General features: G+C 36.6%; 1 protein-coding gene across 1 annotated transcript in view; it reads left to right on the forward strand.

Annotated features, from left to right (window-relative positions):
* The window catches only part of PTPN12 (protein tyrosine phosphatase non-receptor type 12), an 82786-nt gene that overhangs the window by 34378 nt on the left and 23058 nt on the right, over positions 1-25350 (forward strand). The window contains exons 3-12 of the mRNA XM_086474355.1: positions 2021-2097; positions 3130-3225; positions 4260-4298; positions 4955-5026; positions 8215-8274; positions 11657-11799; positions 13251-13317; positions 13944-14021; positions 14121-14219; positions 24920-25005. Of these exons, the coding sequence (XP_086330481.1) occupies positions 2021-2097; positions 3130-3225; positions 4260-4298; positions 4955-5026; positions 8215-8274; positions 11657-11799; positions 13251-13317; positions 13944-14021; positions 14121-14219; positions 24920-25005 (817 nt within the window). The remainder of the gene's footprint in view (positions 1-2020; positions 2098-3129; positions 3226-4259; positions 4299-4954; positions 5027-8214; positions 8275-11656; positions 11800-13250; positions 13318-13943; positions 14022-14120; positions 14220-24919; positions 25006-25350) is intronic.

The following is a 25350-nucleotide window of genomic DNA, read 5'->3' on the forward strand; positions in this document are numbered from 1 at the left end:
AAATGAAAGCCAGGAGATGTTTTGGAGGGGGAAGGGGGATGATACTTTGCCTATATTTTATAAATCTAGAGAAGAACTTACATTTGTAACTTAACTGGAGATTAGTGTATATTTATCACAAATTGTTACTGCTGCCAGAGAGATCAGCACCTCAATACTAACTCACAACTGGCTTCAGAGTAAAAGATGTGTGCATGTTCACACTATAGTTTACTAAGCCATCCTAAATGCTAGTTAAATGAAATGTGGTGTTCAATGGTTACCGGAAAATACCAGTTGGTAATATTGTGAACTGAGCCTTTAAGCTATGTGTAAATATCCAAGCACTTAATCTTCTGAAGCTGGAACCTGCAATGGACTTTTTCTTGGAGAATTGTATTCCAGACCAAAAGCTCTTAAAGAGCTGAGCTGTGGCAGATGCAGGCAGGCTGGAAATGTTGGCATTTGGAAATGTCTCTAGAATTTTGGATCTACTGTGCTGGGAAGATTGGAGCCCTCTTTAGCCTACCACTTTAATTAGTCTGATCTGCTGTTTAAAAGTAGTTTTATTAAGTGTGAGACACCATTGCATGCTTTAAAGTGTTTTAAGGGTTTCTCCAGGCCTTTATGTGAGAGTGTGTTGTCTTTAGATCTGTGTTCTAAACGTCTTGTAATCTACGCTTGTGCTTTTTTAGGAAGGATTACATGGTAACACAAACGTGTTTTGCATATTATCAGGACCCTGGTAGAAAATCTCACTGTCTTGGAAGGAAGTACCTTGGAAGATTTTTGCCAGAGCTTTCTGTATAGAAATAGCTCTTACTATGTACTACTTGTGGGCATGGTTCCTCGTTTTATTACCAGTGGTGTTGTAACAAAAGAAAAAAACAAAAACAAAACAAAACAAAAAAAAAAAAACACCAAAAAAAAAAACCCAAAACACCAACCAACCATATTTCTGCTTTTTAGTTAAGACTCATTCTTTATTTTTTCTTGTTTAGCCGTAATAAAAGTTTTACCAGCTGTTCTGTGGTTGAGGAGTTGACTCTGGAAGTAGAAAGGAAAAGAAATTGCTTGAGCAGATGCTGTTTCTGCAGATGCCTCTGTTCCCCAGTTTGTAGATAACTTTTTTGTTTTTAATCTGGATTTCCAACTAAAGCAGCCTCTATTGTAGAGATAGTTTGAATGGTTTTGATGTGATAGCTAGGAAGTGTTGGTATCAACAAGAGCTGGAAGGACTGGCGAACTTGCCAGCCACCTACCCTCCTTCTTAGTAAGATTCATTGAGTCGTTTCTATATTAATTTTTTCAACACGAAAAAATTTCAAGATGCTTAGTTTATTCTGTCAACATGCAATAAAGGCTATTTTTAGGACTGCTGAGGATTTTCGTTTCCAAAGATCTGCCGTTTCTAGAAGAAGCTTTCTCTGGGACAGTCGGTAATGCCTGAGGCAGAAACCTGAGATGTCAAAACCCCCTAAATGAAGGAATCTGCTGCTTCTAGTTTAGAAGTGCCCTAGCGAAGTGCCTGGCCCAGTGTTTAGGGGATAGAAGTTAGTCTGTGCCTGAGCTATAAACCCCCGTGATGTTTCATGTTGTAATATTTGATGGGTCCTGCTTGGCAGAGACTTTTAACACCTGCTGGCTGCTTTAACTGTGGACTGGTGTTTTATTCTTTCTGCTTTCTGTGAATATGTGTTTAATTCTGACAGTCATGATGTGTGTTAATATTGTGTAACTACAATTTTGGTTACTTCTGATCAATTCAATTTTGCCTGTCTGGAATGAACTGCTCTTGGAATTTCCGTAATTGGTACTCTGTAAATGTGAGCATCAGAAGCCCATAGCCGTAGGAGCTACTCTGCTTGAGTTGGTTTACCTATAACTGACTGACTTGCGTCTGTGACTTATCTTTGGGAAACATTCTTTAATGCTTAATTTCTTCTATACGTATAATAAGTACTATGTATGTTGTATTTACTGTTACGTACTGATTTACATGTAATTCTTGTTTAAAAAAAAAAAAAAATTCTTCTTTCAGTTGATCATAGCCGGGTTAAATTGACCTTAAAAACTCCCCCACAAGATTCAGACTACATCAATGCAAACTTCATTAAGGTATGTATTACTATCTTAACAGTTCTTAAATTCTTTTTAAGCTTTTATTTCATATCAGTGTGGCTTTAATATTATAGTCTGAGGTAAGAATTTAAAGCTGTATGGGAAGATTTTCTTTTATTATGGCTTGAATAAATTTGCTAACGTGATGCCATTTATAAAGCAATTTTTAAAGTTCTAGTATTATTCTAAGTGTAAGTATTATATACTTAATTTTAACGTGACAGGCAACCAAATTGGAACTTTATACTACAGGAAAATTCGGGTATGATTGTTTTAACAGTTGATAGTATTAAAAATACAAGATTTTGAGAGGCTGTTTTTAGGGATCATAAATGAAGCGTTTGACAAATTGTGTATGCTAATATGCACTTCTTGCTGTTCATGGCAGAAGTGTGGCAATGAAATTGTCTCACATTCTTAAAGAGAAGCCAGAATTTGGCTAAAAGCCTGTTACAGTTTTGTTCCAAAGTGTAAATATCTTGAACTTTCCTTGTAGCCTTATTCTGATGCTACTTCTATGCAGTAATGCTGATTCAGAAACAGGTGTTCCTGTAAATCTCAGTTCTTCAATGTTTAGTTTGAAAAGCTGAATGTAAATGTCTTCAAGCTTTATATAAAACAAATTTTAAAAATTTGGATTTTTGAAATGCAGTATTAGTGGGAGGGTGGAACTTAAATTTGTTCAAGGGGATGCTTTTTAGCAGAAGGATTTTCAAATTTTCATCATTAAATGTTTAGTAACAAAGAAAGTGTGGACTTAAAGGAAGTCTTCAGAATCTAAACATACAGAAACTTTAGTATATTCTGTTACAGTCTCTGGCAGCACAGTAGCTCTTGTAATTTTGGGCCCCTTGAAATCACTGGCGCAATTCCCACTAATGTAATGGGGCTCATGTTTCATATTCACCCTTCCTGTTGTATAAAAAAAATAATAATTCTAATTTTAGATGATTATAACCTAAAGCCTTTTTTATTCAGTGCAGATAAATTTTCTTTCTAAACATTAATGGTTCCTTTGTGCAATCCTAGGGAGTACATGGGCCAAAAGCATATGTTGCTACCCAGGGACCATTAGCAAATACAGTAATAGACTTCTGGAGGATGATATGGGAATACAATGTTGCTGTAAGTACCTACTTAAAAACCAAAATTGGGTATTACCTTTTTTCATGGCACAGTGTTTGTGTGTCTGTTGCCTGAGCTGGCTGCTATTATCAAAAATGTTGACAGTGATTTAGTCTATTTACTTCTCAAATCTTGTTTTTGGAGTTTAAATATAATTCTGTAGATTGTTAATAATATTTATTCAATTTAATGATACAAATTCAAAGTTATAATTTTATTGAATGAATATGATGTCATGTGTATTTATGAATAGGTTGGTGCTTGGCTGTATCTGTCCTGTGGGAGACCTTACAACTCTGACTTAATGTGGCCTGACAAAATCAGATACAGAGGCAGCATGTGAAACAAAAAAAATAAAAGCTTGCCTTTCCATTTATGCTGGGTTTGTGTTACTTATTGGTTTATATATTCTACATCTGTTTAAACAGCTATTGTCAGCAGTTAACTTTTAAGTACTGTTAAAATTGGATATGTTCAACAAATTATTTCTGAAAATATTTTTTGTTTTATCAGACACTTAAATCATGGTTACTTATTGTAACAGATAGCTTTCCTGTTGGTACTTTTTTATTGTGCTATTCACATTAATGTATCTGAAATAGCTTTCCCCTAAGAAATCTGATTATTGTTTTTTTTGAATAGGTTTCTGCACCTATTTGAAGCAGTCTATGTCATTTTAAACAAATACAGCTATGTTTCTCCCAGTCAGCAAATGATTCTATATTTTTGTGATTAACTTTGGACTTTACAGTTAGGATGAATAAATAAGTAAGGTATTGATACAGGATTACAGTGAATTAAATTAAGAAGCTTTAAAATGTTTTGTTGGTCTTGTAGGTTATTTTGTGCAGGATAAAACTTGAGTACTATTTCAGACATGCATCTTCAGGTAGGAAAAAAGTATTAATTAGTCTCTTGAATAGTAACCAGTTAAGGAGTGTCAGTATCTGCCTGGAGAGAAGCAAGCAGTAAAGTGTTGGTGAATTTACTTGATCTAAACCCAGCTAACTTCTACCATATTTTTTTCTTTTCAGATAATTGTAATGGCTTGTCGAGAATTTGAAATGGGAAGGGTACGTATGCTAAACGCAAAACTAAACAAGCATTGCCCATGTGGGGCACTGTGCCAATACCTGTGAAGATTTATGTGTCATCTTGGGGGAATTTACATATATACAGAACTGTACCAGTGCTCTGTTTCTGGTCATGTCACTGGAAAAGTCTTACTCTTCATGGGATGCAGGCTAACTGTCAAAATCCTGAATCCTTCAGAGTTTCCTGTCCACTGATACAGCTGCAAAACCTGTCTTCTGAATCTCTCTGCTATATTCTTATGATCTGAGAAGGAAAAAAAAAAAAAAAGGTGGTCCAGAATTATGAACTCCAAACTTTCAGAAACTAAATTAGCTCTCATTGCTTCCCTCTATGATGTGTGCTTGTGCATATGTAGGTGGTCATGAAGTTCACATCCTAATTTACAAAGTGTATTTTGTCTGTATTTATTGGCCATCTGGGTTTTTGGTTTTGTTTTTCTTTTGGTATCCAAAAGAAAAGACATTTTACTTAATGTTAAAAGAAGTCCAGCAAGGCACCAGTAGCCAGATGTTGAGGAAAAGCACCAAATAAGAGAATAAGGCATTTGAGATTATAATTTTGTCTGCTCTGCTTCTGTTAATCATCTTCTTTTGGTACTACACATGAAATAAATTAGGGTTCTTTGCTTTAACAGAAAAAATGTGAACGTTACTGGCCTCTGTATGGAGAAGCAGCTGTAACTTTTGGACCATTTCGTGTTTCTTGTGTAAGTATAAAGCTTTATAAATCAATTTTGAAGATTAGATGCTTTTGAAACTTAAAATAACCGTTCAACAAACAGTTTGTATTACAAAACAAATGCTTTTTTAATTGTTCGGTGCCAAATTTTACACAAAGACTCTCAAAGGAATGCAGTGGAAAACAATGTATGTATCTAAGCTGTGTGGTTTTTTGAATCCTCCATTATTTTTTTCTTTTTTTTAAAAAAAAAGTAGGGAACCTGTATGCCTTGGTCTTGTATCTTTTTATGTATCGTTTCTTTAGCTTTACATGATTTAGTTTTGAATATCTGTACCATTCTCAAGAAATCAGATCATATTCAGATAGTTGTTTTTCTCTGTTACGACTTGTGCATTCTGGATGTGCATGAAGAAGAGAAATGAGAAGTGAAAGTAACACCAGAATAGGTTCTTTTCTTAGTTACATAAAGTTAATTAGCATGAATAAAGAAAACGGAGACTAAGCTCCTAATTTTTTTTAAACTTATTTCTGTTGGTAACAGATACGGGTTTATTTGAAAATACTTACTTCCTATGCTTCTATTGTTGCTTTTAAAATCAAAACAAGAATGAGCAGCAGATCACGATGGGGTCTGAATCTTTTCCTGGAGAATTCCTGGGGTGTAACTGTCAAGTAAGCTATGATTCCAGAAGGAGGAAACCTGAACGTTTCTATTGCATGTTGTCAGTGTTATCAGGAATTCTGATCTCTGAGCCTCTTCCAGTTTTGATTCTAGCTCATAAATGGTAACGTAAGGATTTCTGGCAGATTAATAGGCAGGAAGAGGGACTGTGGATATCCTCTACACCAAGCACAGCAGGGAATTAAAAGTAATCATTCTTTTGGCACCTGTCATCTCAGCATCACACAGGAGTGTACCCCAGTGGGTTTTTGCAGTCATCTTTCCGCAGTAGAGAAAGCTGGAAAGTTAAAGAAGTCATGGTGCAATTACCATTTCACAAAAGGGGGACTGCTTATGTTGCAGAAATTCACTTCATTAATTTTGAGGTTTTCAGGATGTGGGATCATAGCCATCAAAATAAATACCAGCATTCCCAAGGTGTTGGATAGTATCCGGTGGCCTTTGTACACACCTGCTTTTGTATCTGTATTCCTTCCTGCTTTAAACACATGTGGCCTGTTTGCACTACTTCTAGCTCTTGGAGTTGTGATCGCGTAGCCTTCACTTCTGGATGATGCCAAGGGCCATCCCAGCCTATCATGTTGTGTTCAATGACAGCCTAATTACTTGAGGGAAGAGAATAGAAAATAAGCCGTGTATAGGGTGATCCTTCTCCTTGTACTTGTTGTCATCTTCTAGTGAGGGACTAGCAGGACTCCTTTAATTTGATGTTGCCCCTGCATTATCAATATTTTTATAATGCAGTGGATGATGAATTTGATACTTTTTTTTTTGTTTGGTTTTTGTCCCTCTTTCTGATGTTCTCATCATTGTGTTGTTGAAAGAAAACACTTCTTCATGTCATTATTTTTAAACTGTCTGCCTGGTAGTATCTTCAGGTTCTAATATGTTCTGTTAGTTACTATTAGGATATGAATGAAACCTGGCATTAAAGATTATAACCATTGTCAGTGTAAATGATCTTACTGTGAACTTTTTATGCTGCAGTTCACGATTGGCCTTAGCTGTTCACTTAATCCTGAAGCAGTGGAATTGATCCATTCCAAATTGATTTCAAAACTTTTCTTCTCCTTCACTCAAAGTTACATGGGTTTGGACAGGAATTGCTGCTATTTTCTAGCTGAAGTGCTTTAAGGTGCTCATAAAGAGGTAGCATGCCAGTTTATTGAGCTATTCTTAATCTGACTTCAAAATAGTCTACCAAGCATTAAGTACATTTTGACTTCATCCTGTCAAGAAAGCGTATACTTACAAATTTCAGTCTATAAACATTTTGAGTAGCCTTTTCCTACCTTAAATTGATCTAAAAATTGGCCTGGGGGGTTGGCTTTTTTGTGGGTTTTGGTTTGTGGTTTTTTTTCCCTGAACATAGTGGATGATGCTCTCATATATGGCAAGTATTTGTGAAAAGGGATTGTGTGTACGTTGTCATTGACTCCTCAGCTACAGCTGAGAGTGTTACCTGTGGGTACGATGGTGTATATGGGCTCCATTGCTGCTAGCGATGTGCCATCTCCTTTAAACCTCCAAGGTAACTTCCTAGCAGTAGATAGGAACTTCCTAGCAGTAGATAGGAACTTCCTAGCAGTAGATAGGAACTTCCTAGCAGTAGATAGGAACTTCCTAGCAGTAGATAGGAACTTCCTAGCAGTAGATAGGAACTTCCTAGCAGTAGATAGGAACTTCCTAGCAGTAGATAGGAACTTCCTAGCAGTAGATAGGAACTTCCTAGCAGTAGATAGGAACTTCCTAGCAGTAGATAGGAACTTCCTAGCAGTAGATAGGAACTTCCTAGCAGTAGATAGGAACTTCCTAGCAGTAGATAGGAACTTCCTAGCAGTAGATAGGAACTTCCTAGCAGTAGATAGGAACTTCCTAGCAGTAGATAGGAACTTCCTAGCAGTAGATAGGAACTTCCTAGCAGTAGATAGGAACTTCCTAGCAGTAGATAGGAACTTCCTAGCAGTAGATAGGAACTTCCTAGCAGTAGATAGGAACAGGTGAAAATGTATATGCAGTCTCCTAAATTCACTGTGGGAAGCTGTAATACTAAGCTTTCTGCGTTTAGATGCACCCTTAACTGAAAATAATGGAAGGGGAAAAAATGAAAGGAGATGACGTGGGATAGAGTGGTAAGAGGCTGAAGTTGATACAGCATAAGTGTTATAGAAGGATGGCTGTAGGAGGCAATCTGTAAATTAAATGTATGGAGAAATAAAGCAAAAGAACTATTTAAAATACTCTTATGAGGTTTATTGATGTTTTCAGGAGCAGGCGAGACACTGGTTTGAAAACTTGTGGTTTTATTTTGAGTAAAAATAACATTTTTCACAGGTATCTTGTGTAGCAATCTAAGTTGCTGATGTTTTAAAATCAACGTTTTGATTGCCTGTCTTTTGGGGAAATTGTAGATACAAAACCAGTAAATTAAGAAAAAAAGACACCCGAGTTTAAAGTTTGGGTTTTCAGTTATATCCTGTGTGTTGCATGTTGACCTTTTTTCCATTTCGTTCCTGTTTCCTCATGTTTAGGAAGCTGAGCAAGCAAGAACAGATTACTTCATTAGAACATTATTACTTGAATTTCAAAATGTAAGTATACAACCACTTCTGGTCTCAATTTCAATGGTTGCTCAAAGGTCTGTAGATGGTACAATGGAGGAAACTCATGAAAATATCTTCAGTTTTATAGATGCTGACTCTGTATGTAAATCGTCAAGTTTAGAAGTGATATTAAAAGCTTAGTATATAAGAAAAGAGTAGTGAAACTCTACTTGTCTTTTATATATGTTCTTGATTAGCCACAGGTATGTGGTAGTCATCAATATCATGTGTTAACAACTAGAAAGCTTCTGTCACCATAGGAGAATTTCCCTGTTTACCCCAACTGAATATATAATGAAAAACTGAATCAAACTTGTCAAAATCTCCTGTTGCTGCTAGTTAGCTGCTTTTTGGATAAAGTATGTGTACTTATGGAATTTGCCCTATACTTCATTTATTGGCAATTTTTTGCAGGGTTTTACAATGTTAAAAGATATTTCTGATGCCTGTTCATGTATTTGTATTGCCAAATAAAAATAAAGCAAGAATGACTGCAACTTAGTGATTTATTTTTCTCCCAAAAAAGTTTCTTACTCTAGCTTGTAAAACATTACTCTTCTTGGAATTGAAATAGATCTGAAAAATGTGAAATGTTCTTGATTGAATTGAGTTGCTTTTTTTTTTTTTTTTGCTTGGACAATGTCTGCATGAAGGAATTGTATGTAGTATATTGAAGGGTCAAGATAGAAATGTACTTTTAAAAGTGAGCTCAAGACTAAAGAATTTGTAAAAGATTTGATATCCTGGTGTTCAAGATGTAGAATTGGCTTACCAGACAAGTATTTTGGTAAACAAATCCATTTACACTTTGTTAAGCTGCCAGCTTTAAATGGTTATAATTAGTTTCTTTATGGAAGAAACTGAGTTTATGCATCTTGCTGAAAACTTACAACACAAACTACTGTAAAACTTGAGACCTACTTCATAAAGTGAGTGTTGTGTTAATTGTGAAATTTGTTATATTTTCAGTGAAATAAAAGCACTTGCATTGTCATATAAGTGTTAAGAATGAATGATTTAAGACTTTCCTGCAAATGTATACTTAAGTGTCAGATTTGAGTTGACTTTTATTTTTTGAAAAGCAACTGTCAGTAAATAAAAATAAGTGTAGAGCTGTCCTGCAAAAACATGAGGGTTCATAGTCTGTTTTACAGAATACCTGTAACTTTAATTGGCAACCTGTATTGAGAAATTATTTATTACAGATTAGTCTCACTTATGGTTATGTTCTCTTTAGCAATGCTTTGTTCCATTTCAGCAATTGATATCACAACAGTTACGAAAACTGTTTAATCATGAGGGGGGTGATTTTTGTCTGCAGTAGCTTGCTCGGTGCCTGTGGTGGGATGCGTGAACTTTTAATTAGTTTGTTTCTGTTAGTGTGCTATGAAACTTTTTAGGTAGCAGACACCAACTGCGTAACAACTATGGGGTTTGCAACAATTTGTGAAATGGTGCACTTAAAAATAGAACTGAAAAGATATCAAAAACCCCTAAGCAGAACCTACATTACTTTTAATGTCTGATTATCATGAGAAGTGGTTACTTCAGGAACTGTGGCTAACTTATATTTTGCTTGCATATGCTATATATGTATGCAAATCGTGTTTAGCTACTTGACTTCCATCGGTTCTGTTCCAGTTAATTTTTATAGGTTGCCTGTGTACTGCATAAAAAGTAAGTAATAACAAGGAGCTACATTTTGCTATGCTTTTGATCTTAGCAAAGAGCACAAGGTTCACATTCCTTTAAGGAGTAATGTAACTGAAAGGATTAACAAGATATGTTGATATTCAACCTATGCAGCTGATAAAATGATCTTTCTTCAGACTTGCCAAATTTGCTTCAGAATTTCTGTGGGCATGCTTTTTGGTAATGAATTACAGACTTTTCATCTTTCTTTGAAGAATCCTAAGTGTAGCCTTGAACCGGGGAGGAAAATATGTATTTGTGGTATGAAGTAATATCCTTTTATGTTCAGTTTCTGATTTTCCAGAATAATGAAAAGTTTTGTCACTTCTGTATCTTACAAAATACTATGCCAAAGAATATAAAATTCATATAAATATACAAAGTTATTCTAGCTTCTATGAGGAAAATCAGTTTGATTGAAACTTGAAGATTATTTTAAGCTAAACCACCAGGTTCTTTCTTAAAAAGTAGCAGTAGAAAAGGACTATGAAGGTTCCTTTTAATTTTAGTTTCCATATAAAAAGCATAAATTCAGATATTTTCTGTTTCTGACAGTTCTGCTAATATGAAAAATCACTGATTTTGTCTCTGTAAATGTAATTAAGTGAAAGTTCTTGGTGGACCTTAATAGGCAACTGTAACTTTTCTTCCTTCTTACTGATGACATTGATTTTACGTAGTCAGTTGAATTTTTAAAATTTCTTTTCTTAGGCTGGATTTTCTCTTGTTTTTACTAGCTACAGCACTTCCACAGGTCTGGCAAAAGCAAAGCATCAAAAAAAGTTGATTCAGTTGGAAACCAATATAAACTTCCATGCTCAAGAGGCCCACTATGTTGCTTCTCAAATACCTAACCAGAAGGTAGCATAGGTTTTGAAACTCGTAACCTGTAACATTGATCAAAAAATTCATATGCCTCTCTAGTACATCACTGTGAGGGTATACTAGAACCCAGAGATGTGACAACAGCTTGTAAAGGTGCGGTAGAACTAGCTGTACTGCACATGGTTTGGATAATGAGAGAGAGGATTTGGTCTTGCAGGGATTCGGGTACCTGAGTAACTAGGCTGTTCCAAGGCCTGCTTCTTGCCTTGTCTTTAGTGCTATTGTAACATGAGCTAACTAGAAGAGAAATGTACCTACTGTTGTTGCACGTGTGATCCATTTTTAGATATGGATTATGTCGTTTCCTGAATTTCCCTCTGTGTGCACGTGCACATGCACACACTTTATTTTGTAATGTGACAAAGCAACAACACCCCCCACCTATCCGCCTATTTTTTTTTTTCTATGTGGGTTACTGGAGTATGATTGGAAAAAGAACCTTTCATGGTGGTCTTTCCCTTTCTTTCTCGCTTTCGAAGTTTAAGACAGTAAGGACAGAGAGTCTTTTAAAGCCGTGCAATGCTGTGGGTTCTTTAACCCATGTGTTATAGAGGGGGACTTCTGCGAACTGTCCCGTAGTGCTTTCTCCCGTGCGTTAGCAGCATTCCAAGTACTACTTCAGAATTGCCTTTTTGTTTTTCTAAGCGGTATAAGCTGTAGGGGTTTTTTGATGCAGTGAGTGGCTTTGCTTGCCCATCCTTAATTATGCAAAAAGTGAAGGTTCGTAGAAGTAATTACTTCATACAAACTCCTCAAATAGATGCTAACACCTTTTGCCCTCCTTCTCCCTTAGGAGACTCGTAGTGTCTATCAATTCCATTATGTTAACTGGCCCGACCATGATGTCCCTTCGTCTTTTGATTCTATTCTGGACATGATCAGCTTGATGAGAGAATACCAGGAACATGAAGATGTACCAATTTGCATACACTGCAGGTATCAAATATATTTATTTTTTAAGTTATATACATTTTGATTTTTTTTTCGAGTCTAGACTTTTGGTATGAGATACACTAGTTTGATTCTAAATCAGAAGTTAGTTATTTTCGTTTTCTAAAAAAGCAATATTTCCTCATGTCAAAACTTGACTCAAAATCATACAGTCTCGTGTTCAAACTCATGCCACAGTGAAATTTTGCTTCTCTTTAGTGTAAGACAGAATGTCAATCAGAGAAGAATTAGCCTTTAAACTGTTTTGTGGTTCTTAAGACATTTAAATCCTCGTTAGGACAAAATAGACTTTGAAGATCATTGCAAATCAGATGAGGGAGTGAAGGCTCCATTCTCAATAGGAGAGACTACATAGCAGGTGCATCGCTGCCTAAAAACTTTTCTATCTGTCTTCTAATATGACAAGAAAGATCTCTAATGAGCAGGCTGAAGTCTCTGGTTGGTAAGTCTTTGCTTCTGAGCAGTAGTTTCGTCTTTGAACTGAAATTTGGCTAACAGAAAGACTGTTGAAACTAAACTGCCATAAAATGTTTTGGTGAATTGATAGTTTCTGACAGTATCTTTGGAAAGTTCTTACCTATGATATTTGATACTTTTTAAAGCAACAGAAGTTAATGTATTGTACGTCAGAAAAACTGAATTCAGATTCAGAAGCCAGGAAATGTTAAACTCTTGGGGGTTATTAACTCTTTAACCTTGGTTGTTCTCTTAAGTGTATAGAAATCTAATGTCCTTGGCTGCATTCTCTTTTAACTTGTCACTCTTAAGTAATTGAGGTCCAAAACCATAAAAAACTTCCTTAGCACTGAAATCTGTTTCACTTTGTCCTGTTTCTGTTGAATGTCAATACAGTTGTGAAGGTTGGTTCTTTACCACGGTCTAATTATATAGTGTAATAAATATGTGTGCATTATAAGTCTTCATGTGTAAAATAGAGAAACTCTTACTATTGGGAAGATCAAATATGATAGTTCACTGTCATTTTTTGTAACTCAGATTCAAGTTTTTAAATAAAAAGCAGAAAATACAGGTATGATACTAAATCAGAAAAATATGGGAAGTCTTTAAATGTATTCAGTTCTACTCTTTAACATAGCTATCGTTAAACTTGGACAAATCCCTACTGTTCAACCAGCGGCAACTAGGAATAGTGTGACGAAAGAGGCAATAAAAATGTCAGTGTTGAATCTTTCATGATTGCAGTTCTGATTGGCTATGGAAGACTTGCATTAAAAACTTCAGTGCTCCATTTCGCATTTTGCACTGCTATGTTTGTATTTTAAGACACTATAGTGTCAGGTTGAGTGGGCTTAAAATGATAGCTGAGTGATTTTGATTTTTTTTTTTTTTTTTTCATGTGGACTCTGGAACTAAAAAGCTTATAGTGTGTTTTTAACAAAATAATTTCTAACACACCTAACTGTTTCTGTTCATAGTGCAGGGTGTGGAAGAACAGGAGCCATCTGTGCCATAGATTATACATGGAATTTGCTTAAAGCTGGGGTAAGGAATCTTAGAAGAAATTTTGTGGCATTCTGTAATTTCATAACAGTGATTGATTGAGCTTTCGAATGTTCTAAAATAGTGACATGTTTAAGGCGTTCAAGAACTCTTTTGGCAGGTTGGATGCTATTTCATTGCATTCATGCTTTAGTATGAACTTACTTTACTTTGACAGCAAATTTTTGTCTAAAAAAAAAACACTGTAAAATTCTAAATATTTTTAAACTGTATTTCAATATGAAGCAATTTTGAATTCAACTTTTTCTGTGTCTCTGCTTAATCTTGCAGCTCCTAAAGCCTGATATTTCAAATACACAGGGATAATTTCATTCAGGGGTTTTTAGGTTATGAAGCGTCATTAATGTTGCAGTGTCCTATTAATGCTTTCATTGGATGTCAGATTTCCAGAATATTTGAAATGCTGTCATCTGGTCTAAATCAAATGTTTAAAGCTAGTACTGGAGACAAATTGCTTTTTAAAAAACTTTTGAATAGCTGCAGTGTGGGGAGAACAGATTGGCTTTACCTACAGAGGTTAAACATACTTTTGGATGTCTTAACAGCTTTTGTATTGCTGTTCTGACAAACAGTTATGTCAATGTAACTGACTTCCTTCTGTATTTCAGAAAATTCCTGAAGAATTCAATGTATTTAATTTAATACAGGAAATGAGGACACAAAGGCATTCTGCAGTGCAGACAAAGGTATGGTTTGTTTTAAAATGAATCTTTATCATATGATAACGTACCGTCATTCTTTATAAAGATCTCATGCACTAATTCTTGTTTGGTATCCTGCTATAGGAGCAGTATGAACTTGTCCATCGAGCCATAGCACAACTCTTTGAAAAGCAGCTGCAAAAATATGAAAGTTGTGCCGACTGGAAGATTGTCGATGGAGTGGTATGTGTCTTTCCCATATGAGTTTCAATCTGTCATAGCTGTTAGCTTCTGGTCAAGGTTTTCCTGTAAAATCTAATTTTTAAAGTTAAGTGTTCAATGGTGTTAAGGCACATACAGAACTTGCTTGGACTACAGGTGGGTTTTGCTGAGTAGGGATAGGTGGCCTGTACACAGCTTACACTGAAGACTTGGTTGTAAAACTTGAGTCAGATAATTAGAGGAATATTTACCACTATATCAAATGCAATGGTAATAAAGGAAGTAACTGAAAGAATTCGAGTATGGATGAAATGCAGGGCTCTAACTCAATGTTTAAATGGTGAAATGTGCCCTTACCTTGCTGAGGTGGTAGTAGTTGACAGCTGATCTGTTGCTTTGATTGGCAGTACTTACTCCAATTCTGATATATTGGTGGCAAACGAAATTTTAGCTAAGCCTGACCTTCTGCAAATTACTTGTTTGAACAGTACAATAAAGAGCAAGTTAGAAATAAAACTCCAGCCTACATACATTTATATAAAAATGAATAAATACACGTGTATATATAAATTCTCTCCAATCTGTGTTTAGGTTAAACTCTTGAAAGGGAAAAACTTCACTGAAGTTTTCTTCCTTCCCCACAATGTGGCGTCAGGCCCAATTTTAAACCAGTAGATAAGCATTCATCTGACTCTTCAACTGAGACTTGGCTATTACGTGCTGTTGCATACTGCCTTGGTCGTGGCCCAACACAGCCTTGATGTAGTTGAGCAGAACTGGCAATGAATAATCTTACGAAGTTCTCATCTTGTGTTGAAGCACTGTTTGCACTGGAAAAGATTGGGGGAAAGAAAAATAACTTTTGACGGGAAGCTTCGTACTGTACCCTTATAACAAAGGAAAAAAAACAACCTTGGAAAAATATTCTTCATGGGTGATCATGGTATTTGAGGATTTTTCTGTCTTTCTGTCTTTCCACTTTAGATTTCTTGTCCTCTAGGGTTTTACCCTTTTTTATGTTCAGATGTGTTTTCTGGATACTAATGGGCACTATGTGAAAAATGGCTTTTTGAATCAATATATTCTTTCTCTCCCCCACAGTCCAAAACTGTGTACCACACTTTATCCCTGGACTGTGCTTTGTTCATTCAACAGTTTTATCTGTGCCTTTAGCGCTTCATTGATGTAAGCTCTATTGCTCTTTTGAGGGAATATGAGTAGCATCTTCAGGAACCTTTGAAAGCCATTTTAAATCTGCCTTTATTAATAAGCATCCCTTTAATTTTAGGGGTTTAGCTGTTCTACCCTATTCTTTTCAGGAAGTCTAAAATGTTTTTCATTCTTGGCAAAAAAAAAAGGCATATACCCTTCTGTTAATTCCTAAGAATTTATTTCAGTTCGTGCCATAGTTCTGAGGTTTAGTCGTGACAAGAAACCTGATGGACTAAATGCAATATGGATAGGGCAGGCTGTTTTAGTTTGTTATAGGTTTGATATTCACTTAATTGATCTGTGAATTTTCATTTTATTTCTGAGGAATTAACATGATGGGTTTGGAATGTGCAGATTTATTAGTTTTGTAGAGAAGTGATTCCAAATTACTTGAGTTTTGGTCATAAAATAATAGGCAGATCAGTCTACTGTATCTTCTGGTTATTTGACTTTGACCTGTGTCTGCACTCTTACGTAGGATCTTGTTATTTCCATGTATTCCAGAACATCTGAATAAGGAGGTAACACAGTATGCTGATATGTCTGTAACAAAGGCCAGTGCTGTCTGTAGCACATCTTGTGAGATCTGAGAAACAAAACGAGAGCAAATAGATTATAAATAAGTAACGTGCATGGGGGTGAGACAGGGAGAAATCCCAACTTTGAATATGCAGTGATGGAGTGTGAGTTTTGAATTTTGCTTGGTTATGATCTTGGTTATGACCAATAAGTTGTAAAGGAAATTGAATGTTAGCAACTATTTGGAAACCAATAAGAACAGAGAATGTAATAACATTGTGTGGATCCCTTGCAACCTGAATAGTGTCCAAAAGTCTGGACTGCTTATCTCAAAAGCGTGTTAGAGAATTCAACATTAAAAATTTGGACAAGGATCAAAGGTGTCAGAAGGCTCCACCTGAAGAACAACCATATTGAGCTGGAAAAATGGCTGAAGTTAGATATGGTAGAGACTAAGTAACAGTGAAAAGCTGATTTCTATGAACCTTTTCTAAAGGGTATCAATGAGACCTGCAGACTTACTACCAAGGGAGGTTGTTATTCTTGCAACAGGAAACTGCAAAGCTCCTTGCAGCTGAAAGCCTGTAGCTTTGAGGTGAATATCTCATCATCTTGGAATCTTTTTCCTTGAATTTGCCCAACCTCTGACCTATGAAATTACACAGTTGCAAACTGTAGGAGAACATCTTAGGGAAAGATCCCTGCATGCCTGCTCTGTCCTTATTCTTCCCTCTAAGTTTCCTTTTGGTTACTGCTGGAAACAAGGCAAAATGAATCCTTCAGTCTGACTAGGTACAGCCTTTTTTGCATTACAAAATTATGCTTCTTCATTGTAGCTAGAACGTTTCTGCAGGAGGGTTAAGGAAAAAAGTGTTGTAGGTAAATAGTTCCTGTATCTAAAAATTCGGTACTTAAAAACAAATTTGCTACTATTCATTAGGAAGTTTACCTTCAGGGAATTAACTGGTGTAGGCTTATCTTCTGGTTTTGTTTTATAAGATAGTCTTCTACTTCACATATCCAGTTAAATATCTGCTTGTAGCTTTACCCTGATTCTCAAAACTTTGAGGCTCACTTGAGGCAGTGTTTTTGCTATTCTGAAAAAGCTTCCGTTTTTCTTCCGAGAGTGTGATCTAGAATCTGTTGTATATAATTTCTGATTTTTCCCTGGAAATGTTCTAGTTATTCTCTCTTTTTTTTTTTTTTTTTTAATTGAAGTGGCATCCCAGAATGTTTGTTTGATTTTTAACAGGAAACAAACTGTGATGTAGAAGGTTTTCAAATAACTTCAAATACAATGTTTTATCCTAAGATTCCTTCCCAGATCTTACTCTGCCTGTAGATGCTACAGCAACTGTGGAATCGTGTACGTGTGAAGGGTTTTAATTATGTTCAGTGGAAACAATTCCAAATAAAAGAATGTGCCTGCTTTGGATATATTACTATTAGTTATATAGGAGATAGTACTGAACTGAAGAGGAAATTTTCTTTCATCTTTCAATTATTATATTTTGATAGTGTTCTGAAGAGTTGGAGTACTGTGTAGGGTTGTTTTCATGGTTTTGTTGTCAAACTGCTTTTCGAGCAGTGTTTGAAATTGAGTTACCTAAGCTTTCTAAGCAGTGTTTGCCAGTAACATCACAGTAAAAAGTTAATCTGATTGGCAACAAGTAGCAGTATTCATAGGGAAGTAGCTTAGACACAATCCTGAACGTGTGTTTCTGTGAACTTGCCAGCTTTGCCCTGCTGGAAACAATACTGTAAAAAGTCAACAATAAAACACATGAAGTGTTTGAAAATAGAATTATAACAGGGTTAGAATTTCTGTTACAGTTTGATAGGAGGATTCAAAACCATGTAGAAAATGCCTGTATGATCCAGTATAATGTAGCAATTGTATATTCTTACCATATAGTTATATGTATTGTGTATGTATAGAATTATAAATGTGCTTAAAATAATGCTAAGTATGTAAATGAAATTGTATGAAGAAAAGCGTTCTTCAGATACCAAATAAACTACTTTCAACAGTCCCCACAGCAGCCAGATTTCAGGGCAAAAATGAAATTGCTGCTCAGAAGCAATTTTTACTTGGTAAGAAAAGGCTCAGATGCTAAATCTGATAATCCGAACTATTCCACCCACCCTGTAGTAGGACTTCTAAATTCTCAAATGGCTGAATTGGAACTGAGTTGTGGACTCAGCCCCCTTTCCACTGAAACGATCATATTGTCATGTATTTGAGATCATTAACTGTGGTGTTCTCTCCAGCATTGCTTTTTTTAGTACTGCTGTGAAAATTTTACACTTGGTTTGTGTTTGGGACGTGTTTGAAACATGTGAGCTTAGTCTTGATCATCTGGTAAGATATCAGTCAGATTTGTATCAGTAGAATATTCTGTGAGTTACTTGAGGCATCTTCATGATCTGGAGTGAACTGTGGTTGTTTTGGAAAGTCCAAATCAGATGGAACTCCGTTAAGTTGGATGTTCTATGTGTAAAAAAAGGAAAATTGATTAAAAGACAAACAATGAAGTTTACTATCTCTTTAAAAATAATTCTTGTTGAATTTTGTCTCTTGACAGTAACAAGCATGTTACAGTACTGCAAGTCCTTATCTTACCCTTATCCACTAATAGAAGCTTGTATAGCTAGTGCTCTCAAGTATCTCCTGCATTTCTTCCCGAAAGTGACAAAATTCTGTTGCTGTGGTTGATTGCACTTTTAGAAGACGTGAAGGAATCGGCTCCTATAAGAAGAATGTTGATGTTGAAAACATTAGTGGTTTGGAAACTCTTAAGTGAAAAGACTTTGCTGTTCAAATTCTCTTTGATTTGCAGCTTGGACAGAAATTTTTGGCCATTGTAGCATTCTAAAAAATCATGTATGTCTTCAGAGACATTTATCTTGTCACATATGCTTGGAAAGTTTTATTTAATCTGAATCATTTGAGTGTATCATTTCAGTCTGAAGTATTTCTCTTTTTATCTGCTGATGCTCTGTGGTTCCCATGCTGCTTTATGATAAGCCCAAAAGGAATGCCTCAATTCCTTTTAAGGGAAACCATGATATTACTTCTGGAAGAGTCTTTGCAGTAAGTTTGCTAGTGCTTTACCAGTACAGAAGGCTTCTGAATGACATTAAATGTTTCCACTGTGAGTTCCAAAAGAAAAATATGCATTATAATTCCTGGGCAAAAGGTTTTGAATTGCAGGCAATGCCTGTGAAATCTCAGTCTAAAACTGTGATCCTCTATTTGCTCAAAGTTAGTGACAGCTCTGTCTGCTGATTCAGCCATTGGAGGAAGTAGATGGGGAAAAGACCCACCCTTGGGAGATGACAGCACAATTTATCACCTTAACAAGTGAAGTCAGACACTGCATCTGCCATGAGAAATCCTTTTCCTGTGCGTTACCACAGGAACATGAGTTGCTTTGTATTGTTGTAGGCTAGATGTGACCTACACTTCTAAGTATTTGACTTTATAGTCTTTTCATTTGTTAATGTAGTCTTTCATAGATAGATATACACACATTTCATATGTATATGTGATTTACAGAATACCTAGAAATTCTTAACTATGAGCATTTTCACTTGATCTGAGTAGTTGCTCCCTCAAATCAACGAGGACATTGGAACTCTTGAACTGTTTAACAGTTGATGCATATAGAGCCAAATGTTGGGCAAAGCTCCTATTCTTTTGTTTACCCATGTTTTGTTAATGCTTCTGTTTTCTTCTACTGAGAAGCCTGGCACAACAGGATAGGTATCTTCTGTAAGAAAGCAGGGCAGTGCACTGAACACTTTAGTTGACTGAATTGCACATTTGTGTTTTAAAAAAAAAGTTCTATATGATGACCCTTGTGAACTACGTATGTTGTCCTGTTTTTCCTAAGCTGATACTTCTTAGAATTGTATTCTGCCCAGGAATGCAACATCTGTCTAGAGAAGCAAGAGGGTGTTGACTGATGCTAATAAGCTGTGATTAGGAAGGCTGGAAGGCTTTTTCTTAATACTGCCATCTGCTTTTCTCAACAGCTGTGGTCATCCCAGTGAGATACCCTATATAAACTTTTACAGTTGAGCTTCGTCTGTTCTACTCCATCCTAGATGTTCTGCATGTTTGTCAATTCACTTATTTTGATATTGACAGAAGGGGAATCACTCAAGAGTGCTCAAAATACAGGTTGTTCAATATCTCTTGTGACACAGAACTGAGAACAAGTAACAGACTTGCTCTGAGGGTCCAACAAGCAGTATTTCTTCAGTTAAAAGCAAGAAGAGATCCAGTAGTAACAGAGCATGATTGCTTAAAAACACTGCAGCAGCATAGAGTTGATATGAGCACTGTTTTCTTTCCTGCATGGGTTAGTGCATTTGGTTACTGTCTTAAACTTTTATCATCTTCAACCTTTGAAGTAAAAATCTTCACTTAATGGGGAATGAGTTGTCTAAAAGTAAATGAAGCCTTCGTAGAAACATCAGTCTACTACTAAGCAAAGTAGTAAAGTACTTTTTTTTTTTGGTGGTGATAATTCCTCTAACGTTCTTGCTCCTGATTTAATGTAACTAGAACAGAGTGAACTGATCCTGAGTTTAACCTAATGCAGAAGTGAAGACTTTTGAACACATATCTGCCTGCAGTCTTCCCAGTGTATGAAGCTGGGGTAACCACTGACTTCTCTTCAGCATTTTTATGTGTGTTTGTTGCTGGGGTTTGGCATTTTTAAATTTTTTTTTAAGGAATTATTTTTGTAAACTCTGAGATTGTGTATGTGCCTCAGACATTTGAGTTTATACACATTTTTGCAAGGTATAGCTATGCATTTTATTACTAGTAGCAAAACCGGCAGTGCCTCTTCAGGTACTTCTGCCTGTCTCAACTAGAAACAGCTTCTTACTGTATATAGAGAGTTTAAAAAAAACTTTTGACATATGTTAGCTTCTTTAATACCCTTTTTCTTCCGCCTGGGAGAAAAGCATGTCTCAATGGAAACATTCTGTTCACAAACAGTTCATTTTACAAACATAGAAGAACAGGGATGCACCTGCTAGTTTTTTCTGGATAAGTTAGTCTATGCCACAGCCAACAGGCACACCCTTTCCCTTGCCAGTATCCTTCAGAAAACTGAGTGCATAACTAAGAAATCTGTTCCTCAGAAATGCTATGCTGGCGGAACTCTTCTGATCTGTTGTAGAATGGAGAAGTTGGGGAGGAAGTCTTCCTGTGGGGTCTCACTGTTTCTTATATCTCTTTGCCTTATGAAACTTGCATGTGCTGGGGTGCTGAAACAAGGCGAGCAGCCCGCTCTGCTCTCAGGATGCAGTTACACTATGTATGGGAGAGGTTCAGAGGTTACTTTGGACAGCTCAGGGAAGTGGGGTGGAGCATGACACAACCATTGAGCGGGAAACTGAATTGCTGCTGTTGGATACTGTGAGCCCCAGCATCTTTGTCACCAACCTTCAGAACGGTACTCTGCCTGAGTAAGGACAATAGAATTCATTTTCATGTATGTTAAGGGCAAAATGGTCTGTATGGTCACCCATTACCTAATGTCAAAAAGCTGGAAGTTCCTTTTCTGCATATTTTAAAGGAGGCTGGTAGAGGGGTTGGAAGTCCATGTCCCATGGTTATGTTTCATTCCATCAATAACTAGTAAAAAAATACAAAGGTGGGGGGTTTTAATTAGCATGTCTGCAATAGCTTGCAGCTAGATTTTTGAAGTTCTTTGAGCCCTTAATTTTTTTCAGTAAGTCATGGAAATCTGACAAAGGACTTAAAAGGGTACCTTTGTTCCTACGAAAGATAACAAGGTCCTGCATTCAGTTTGTGGATTAAGCACAGCATTCATGCTTTTTTTTTTTTTAATATCTCATTAGCTGTTATTGTCATTCTACTTTATTTGACCAGTGAGTTTTTGGAGATGATGTCTTGATGACAGCACTTCTTGCTGAGAATGATGGTTAAGGTAGCGCTGATGCAATAAAGCTCTGAAGGTGTTTGACTTGCAACCGATGCTGTTTATTTAGAAGCTAGAATGATACAAACCCCTGTACATTAAATGGGAGTAACAGACTTAAACAATGTATTGTGACATAAATACAAAAAAAAAAGAAAAAAATCTGGGCTATTTCACAAGTTGAGCAAGAGTTTGCTTTAATATTGCAAAATGTAAAGGCTCAGATCTGGAAAGAAAAAGGGTCAGAATTGGAATGGAGGCTTTGCATGTGCTCTGTGTGTCTAAGCTCCACATGTAATCAGTGGGGCCAGTTGTTCTGTTACTTTCATCCTTGGCTTACTGTCTGGTTGCTTGCTGGTGGATGAGAAGCTAGACAGGAGCCGATGATGTGCACTTGCAGCCCAGAAGGCTAACCGTACCCTGGGCTGCATCAAGGGAAGTGTGGCCAGCAGGTCGAGGGAGGTGATTCTGCCCCTCAGCTCTGCTGTGGTGAGACCTCACCTGCAGTGTTGTGTTCAGCTCTGGGGCCCCAGTGTCAGAAAGACATGGACCTATTGGAGCAGATCCAGAGGAGGGTCACAAAGATGATCAAGGGCTGGAGCACCTCCCCTGTGAGGACAGGCTGAGAGAGTTGGGGTTGTTCAGCCTGGAGAAGGGAAGGGTCTGTGGCCTTTCAGTACTTAAAGGGGGCCTATAAGAAGGATGGGGGCAATCTTTTTAGCAGGGCCTGTTGTGATAGGACAAGGGGTAATAGTTTTAAACTAAAGAGGGCAGATTCAGACTAGATATAAGGAAGAAACTTTTTATGATGAGAGGGGTGAAACACTGGAACAGGTTGCCCAGAGAGATGGTAGATGCCCCATCCCCTGGGTACGCTCAAGGTGAGGCTGGACGGGGCCCTGAGCCACCTGATCTAGCTAAAGATGTCACTGTTTGCTGCAGAGAGGTTGGACTAGATGACCTTTCAAGGTCCTTTCCAACCCAAACTATTTTATAATTCTATGAAAACCAACCAACCTTGGTTGACTGCAATGGGAGCTTCAGTTGTGGTCATCTAAATGTAAGTGGCTTTTATCTGCTAATTGAATCTCTCTCCAAAAAAAAATTGATAGTTACAGCCAGTGGTCAGCAGGACAGTGAACTCACTGTGCAGTTTTTCTGAAAAGGCTTACACAATCCATTGATATAAGAACAACAAGGTATTTCTGCTGGATTACTTCTGGAATATTGTATTGGACAGCTAATTAATTAATCAGAAATTAGTAAAGAATAACAAGAAAGATCAAAAGATTTAATATTTTTTTCTTCACAAAGGAAGCTTTATTTAGCACACTGAGGAACAGAATTTGATTATAAGACTCTTCACACTAGCAGATAGTGATATCGTAGCTGTTTTAAGACTAGTAATGGAAATTAAAAACATGCAACTAATGGATCTAAATTTAAGTGAGGGTATTCACCTGTTGAGATGATCTGTCTTCCAAAGCTGAAATTGCTTGCCAAATTCAAATGCAACTATCACATTTGAAACAGAAATTAACAAGGAATTCTCTTTTGTTTTGTAAGACCGAAGAAGGTCAGTCTCTGTTGCCCAGTCTGAACAAGTAGGCTGGCAGATAGTAGACCCTGTTGCATGAACTTGGTATTGTGCTTTGAAATATGTTACACAGATTCACGATATTTGTGATTCTTCTTTTAAAACTGCTTTTCAAAACAAAACTCCTGCAAGAAAAGCCTGTAGGTAAAATACATGTAAAACTTATAAATGGATTTTTGGCTGTGGCATGTGTTTGGAAATGGTATATCAGCTTTAGACTCTTGCATGTTCTGTTTTTATTTTTGTACATATTTGTGCTGAGGCTGGCTGGATTGGAGTTAATATTCTTCATAGCCACCCTTGGGGTGCTGTGTTTTAACTTGGTAACCAAAACAGTGCTGATGACACACTAATACTCCACCTATTGCTGAGCAATGTTTGCACAGTGTCAATGCTGCCCTCTGTTTCTTAGTCTGCCCTCCAGTGAATAGAGTGAGGGGGTGTGCAAGAGATTGGGAGGGCACACAACCAGGCAGATGACCCAAACTAACCACAGAGGTATTCCATAACACCATACAGCATCATGCTCAGCATGGGAAAAGAGGGGGGTTTAGTGAGGTTAGCCATTGTTTGGCCAGACACTGGCTGGGTATAGCTCTGCCGGGGGGAGGTGGTGAGTGATTGCTTTTGCATCACTTGTTTTGTTTGTTTTCTTTCTCTCTTCTCTCACTTCTCCTTTGCTTACTAAACAATTTTATCTTGACCCCCAAGTTCCTTGCCTTTCCTCTTCCCCCTCCAGGGGTGGGGGGAAGAAATGAGTGAGTGGGTGGGTTTGTGGTGCTTAGCTGCCTACTGGGGTTTATATATGTATATACATGTCAATGTGTATGGATACATATCTTCATGAAAATATAAAATATATCTCATATATTTATGGTTGTCGTAAAATGAAATTAAAATCTTCATGCTTTGCTGAGTAAGTTAAACTATCGTATGCAAATGGGAGATGATTTGAAAGTGTTTGAGAGCAATGTGTTAAATCTTATCTGCTTGTTGCTTTACAGTAGCTGAAATTCTGATTTTCTTACTGCACTGTAGATTAGTCTTATCTTCAATGGAGTGATTGTACAAGTGAAAATAATTAGACTGACTGGAAAATAAACGCTTACAGTATGAATAATTTGGAGAGCATAAGGGAACTTGCTCACTACTAACCTGAAAGATTAGCTTTTGAGAACTTCCTGTAGTGGATTGAACCATTACGTGTGAAACAGAATGCTTAGAAAAATTTGAAGTTGGATGCACAACATACAAAATAATTTGTGAATTTGGAGTAGAATTTTGAAAGTGATCTCTATATGATAGCTTAAAATACGTAATGTTGTCATACATTATTTTTAAGTATCATTATGGATCTTTGGACCTTACAGTTTAAATATTGTGTGTTATCAGCTTTACAGCCATGAATGAAAACTTTTTCTTTTAATCAGGATGAAAATAATACAGAGAATGCTGTCAGTTCTTCAGATGCTGAGAAACAGGATTCTCCTCCACCAAAGCCTCCACGGACCCGCAGGTAGTTAACTATGTTAATATACTGTTTTAAGCTGAGAGATTGGCGTGCTTAATAAATAAAAAGTAGAATAAAACTACTCATACTATAAAGACTTTAAAGATGCAATTATTTTCTCTTTATGGATAGAAACATACATAATACAAATAGAAGTCTTGTAATTGACTCTGTAAATATAAGCTTTAATATCTTTGCAAAGTCTGTGTGTGAGTATACTAATCTTGCAATGACTACGTGTCAGCAGACAAGCATACCCCTTTAGCAGTCAGATAAGTTAGATCTACTTGTGCTCTAAATCTGCTACACGATAGTAAGAAAACATGCTTCAGGAGAGGTTCAAATAATGAC

The sequence above is a fragment of the Leptosomus discolor genome, chromosome 1 (assembly GCF_034619465.1).
Source record: "Leptosomus discolor isolate bLepDis1 chromosome 1, bLepDis1.hap2, whole genome shotgun sequence".
Taxonomy (NCBI): domain Eukaryota; kingdom Metazoa; phylum Chordata; class Aves; order Leptosomiformes; family Leptosomidae; genus Leptosomus; species Leptosomus discolor.